The sequence below is a fragment of the Chlamydotis macqueenii genome, chromosome 1, assembly GCF_036417535.1.
Source record: "Chlamydotis macqueenii isolate bChlMac1 chromosome 1, bChlMac1.mat, whole genome shotgun sequence".
Lineage (NCBI taxonomy): Eukaryota > Metazoa > Chordata > Aves > Otidiformes > Otididae > Chlamydotis > Chlamydotis macqueenii.
This window is the reverse complement of record NC_141556.1, coordinates 24,868,094-24,872,425: the sequence shown is the minus strand read 5'-3', so window position 1 is coordinate 24,872,425 and position 4,332 is coordinate 24,868,094. Positions and strand designations below refer to the sequence as shown.

General features: G+C 55.2%; 1 protein-coding gene across 1 annotated transcript; it reads right to left on the bottom strand.

Annotated features, from left to right (window-relative positions):
• Nucleotides 1–601: 601 nt before the first annotated feature.
• FEZF1 (FEZ family zinc finger 1) lies at nt 602–3,451 on the bottom strand. The gene is made up of 5 exons (XM_086739994.1): nt 2,714–3,451; nt 2,342–2,563; nt 2,045–2,179; nt 1,624–1,756; nt 602–941 (listed from the first exon to the last, which is right to left on the bottom strand). Exons 1-5 carry the CDS (start codon nt 3,137–3,139, stop codon nt 652–654), a joined length of 1,206 nt encoding a protein of 401 aa, XP_086596120.1. The 5' UTR covers nt 3,140–3,451; the 3' UTR covers nt 602–651.
• Between the last annotated feature and the right edge of the window lie 881 nt (nt 3,452–4,332).

The window sequence follows — 4,332 nt, the reverse complement described above, 5'->3', positions numbered from 1 at the left end:
TCAATCCGAACTAATTACCCCTCTTAATTAAAGTCTTTAGCGGTTGTTCCAGTGTTTTGGCAAGGAAGCGGCAGAGGTTTGCCGTTAGACCGCCCCAGCCCCCGCCCTCGCTCGGCTTCGGATATTTATTTCCACCAGGTCAACGAATTCTTTTTTTTTCTTTTTTTTTTCCACGTGCAAGAATCAAACCGAAATTCAAATCCGTACATAGCGAACCAGCTCTGTCCATAATAGATACGATATTCACGGGGGAGAGGGAGAGGAGGAAACCAAGAAGGGAGGGAGAGAATAACCAGCAGGCAGTGGAGGCAGGGCAGGATCAACACAATGGAAATATATATATACATCGAAATAATTAAAGTGGTGCAGCGTTCCTAGTAATACAGATCCCAAATAAATACAGCAGAAATTGGCTTGGCGCTTTTTCTTTTCTTTTTTTTTCTTTTCTTTTTTTTTTTAACCATCTCTCCACCTGAGGCGCAACGACAACAAAAAGTAGTCTTTAAAAAAAATAAACCAAAAAAAAAATTTAAAAAGGGGGAAACAGTCTCGTAAAACGTTAGTGGCGATACAGAGCGAAGCACACAGAACCGCTGAAGAGGTGCATGCAAAAGGGGCGGGCGGGAGCTGCCGTCGGGGAGCGGCCGCCCCTCAGGGCTGGAGCGGGGGCTGCAGCAGCGGCCCGGGCTGGTCGGGCCCCCCCATTTCGGTGGGGCCCCGGGGCAGCCCCAGGGCGCTGTCGTGCAATTTGCGGACGTGTTTCTTGAGGTCAAAGTTCCTGCAGAAGCCTTTGCCGCAGGTGGGGCAGGTGAAGGGCTTCTTGTCGTTGTGGGTGTGCATGTGGAAGGTCAGGTTGTAGACCTGGTGAAACGCCTTGTTGCAGATATTGCACTTGAACTGCTTCTCCCCGCTGTGGGTCAGCTTGTGGTTTTTGTAATTGCCTGGGAACGAGAAAAGAAGGGGCGAGAGGGACCTGAGACTGAGAATCGGACGCTGCAAAGAGGAGGAAGAAAAAATAAAAAACTTCCCCTAACCCCATCCCATCCCCAGAACCCAGCTTTAGCCGAAAATCATCTCCTAGCAAACGTCCGCCACCTCCCCGTCCTCCCCGCGGCTCTTCCTTGCACAGACGGGACGGGAATTATCGAATAAACCCAAATCACGTCAACTGCAGACACCAACCCCCTGGCTTTACCTTCCCAGCAACGCGAGGAGAAAAATCAACCAAACTCCCGCGCTCGGGGTGGGGGAAAGGCGGCAGATTCGTTTGCCGAATGGCGCTGCCCCCCGCGCTCCCCCAAAAACCGGACCCTTGCTCTGCTCTGTGGCCGCGCCGTCGGAAACGGGCCGGCGCTAGCGGTACTTAAAATGAACCTACATCTCTAGTAACAAGAATTAAACCCCAAATTTACCTCCATGTCTAGTAACAGGACTTAAACACAAAATTAACCTACATGCCTAGTAACAGGAATTAAACCCCAAATTAACCTACAGCTCTAGTAACAAGAATTAAACCCCAAATCGACTGTCTCCCCACTCTCTTCCCATCGCAAATTGTCCCGACGCTTGATCTCGCCTTGGGGTGCGGGAGGTGGAGGGGGAGAGGGCGCTGGAGACCGGTACCTTTCTGGTGAAATCCTTTGCCGCAAAATTCACAGACAAAAGGTTTGTAGCCGGCGTGTATTCGCGTGTGCGTGTTCAGGGTCGAGCTGCGGTTAAAGGCTTTGCCGCACTGGTTGCACTTGTGGGGCTTTTCCTGGAGGGAAAAGAAACGCCGAGTCACGGCTCCTTGCTTGGTTTGCGGGGTCTTGTGTGCCGGCTTGCGGGGTTCGTGTGTCAGCTGAGGGGTCGCCGTCGCTGGGAGCGGGAGACCCCGCCGTAACCCCACCGCGCTTGGGGCAAACGAAATCCCGCACCGGCACCGGCGCAGGCACCCGCCTTCCCCCTCCCGCATCCACCGCGCGGGGCTCCCCAAAAAGCGTGAGTGGAGGGGTCCTGGAGATGGAGGAAAGGATGGAGGAGGGAAGGAAGGATGGAGGCTCACCTGGGTGTGGATGATCTTGTGCCGGCAGAGCGTGCTCGCCTGCCTGAAGCCCTTCCCGCAAACTTTGCAAACAAAGGGTCTGGCTCCCGTGTGCACCGGCATATGGCGAGTTAAGTTATAATGTGCGTTAAATACCTTGAGAGTGAAAGGAAATTAAAAAAAAAATAAATTAAAAATTGCGATTAGAAGGCGAGAGCGCCGAGGGGAAGCCGTCGCTTAAAAAGAAAAGCGATCGACGGCCGGGGGTCGTCGGCGGGGGAAGCGGGGGGCAGGGAGGCGGGCCGCGGCTCTACTTGCCTTTCCACAAACTTCGCAGGTGAAAACTTTGGGCTTGCTGCTCGGGGAGCCGCGGCTGAACTCCGAGGTCTTGTAGGCGATTTTTTCCGAGATGATCTGAGCGCTTTCCTTCATGTAGTGCTGCAGCTGAGCCTGCGACAGGTCCTTGAAGGCCACCCCCCCCGGGAACTTCTCCGCCGTCGGCAGCACCAGCTTGTTCCGCTCCGCCAGGTAAGCCCGGGGCTGGGGGTGCAGGGGGGAGCTGAGGAAATAAGAAGCCACCGGGTGGATGTTGACACCGGAGGACGGGTGACAAGGGCCGTCGCCTCGGTTGAAATAGCACAGGGCTCCCATGGCGTGGAAGGAGGAGTGATTGACCACTCGGGGTCTTACCAGTTTGTACTGCTGCAAGGGCAGGGCGTCGCGGGGGAAATCTCCTTTCAGGCTCAGGGCACAGTTCAAGAGATCGCCGCAGCTGAAGGAGGACGAGGAAGAGGAGTCGGCAGGAGCCTTCCTGGGTTCCGCTCCGGCCGCCGCCGCTTTGGGCAGGGGGTCGTAGGCCACCGGGACGAAGGGGATCATGCAGGGGATGGAGGAGTTGAGGTGCAGCGGGTGCTTGGGGTCGCCTTTGGCCAGGGAGCCGTGGAGGAGCTGCGGGACGGGGATGGAGCGGGGCTCCGGCGTCCGCGCCATGATGCGCTCGATGGAGAACGCGAGGGGCTTGGGCGTGCTGATCATGTTGCTCCTGGCAGACAGGCTTTCTCTGGCCGGAGGAGTCGCTAGGATTTTGGTCGCCGTGTGGTGGCCACTATTGTCCATGGCTGGCTTGCATTTGTTCGCCCGGTTTGAGCCGCTGTGGTAGACGCCTCTTTTTTTTTCTTTGTTTTTCCCCCCTTTTCCTTTTCTTTTTTTTTTTTTGTTGTTTTTTTTTTCCCCTCCCTCCCCTCTCTCTCTTTTTTTCGCTCTCTCTCTCTGTGCCCCTTTTCTTGTCACTGATCTGCGAGGAGGGAGCCCAGCATCGCCGCCGCCGCCGTCACCGCAGCCTCCGCCGGCGGAACCGCGCCGTCGCAGCCCGGTGGACTCATGCCAGCTCCGCACCCTTCGCTGCGGCGCACCGAGCGGCTCGGGACAATCGCTACTTATTCCTATCAATAGAAAGTGTTGTGTCAATAACGCAGCCGAGATCTCGCCAATCGTTAACTTCCAAGAGGAGAAGGTAAACTAGATAATTGCTCAATTCGCTTCCAACAGTCAACAGGAAAAGTTTTTTCCCCCCCAGGAAGCGGCCACTTTTCATTGGCGCCCGCGCCTCCCCCGCCCAGGGAAGGAGGTGTCTCCCCCTCCTCCTTCCCTCTCTCACCTCTGCCTCCCCCCCCGTCTCTCTCTCCCTTTTTTTTTTTTTTATTATTATTATTTGCAATCTGCTTAACCAGGCTTTAGAGGCCAAGCAAATCCGAGATCAATTTTCTTGTTTGGCTTTAAGTGACATCATCTAAAATCATTGTCCAAGTGCTAAATAGGGATGCGAAGCCCAATTCAAGGGCAAGCGCCGGGGTGTTTGTCAAACGAGGTGCTGCAGAAGGAGCGGCTGGAGGGGAAGCTGTTTGCTTCCCTGCCACTTTCCAGCCCGAGCTCTCTGTGCGTGGGGGTGGCGAGGGGGGGTGTGCGTGTGTCTGAGGGAGGGAGGGAGATGGTTGCTCTGCTCCTGGGACCGCTCCTGGTCTGCTCACCGCTTTAAAGGACGGGGTCAGGTGGCGGTGAGCTTTCGGAAAGGGCGATAAAGAAACGAGCGGGGAATTTGCGACGTGCAAACGGCAAGAGCAACGCACGGGGGATGCGGGAGCCACTCGGGCCAGATCCAACAAGTGCTTAGGAGCAAAAGGATGGATCATACCTGGGGCTGGGGAAGAGGAGGAACAGGAGGTAGGAAGAGGGAGTGCCTTTTAAATCTGAAGCACCATTTAGATAGAGATATGTATATATGTAAAATAACCTGCATGTACACTAGGTGT

Coding starts and splice junctions, on each gene's coding strand:
- FEZF1 (XM_086739994.1), bottom strand. CDS start 3,139: ATGGACAATAGTGGCCACCACACGGCGACCAAAATCCTAGCGACTCCT. Junction 2,564..2,713: donor CCTTGCAGCAGTACAAACTG/GTAAGACCCCGA, acceptor CTGCACCCCCAG/CCCCGGGCTTACCTGGCGGA. Junction 1,757..2,044: donor ACAAGATCATCCACACCCAG/GTGAGCCTCCAT, acceptor TTTTCCCTCCAG/GAAAAGCCCCACAAGTGCAA.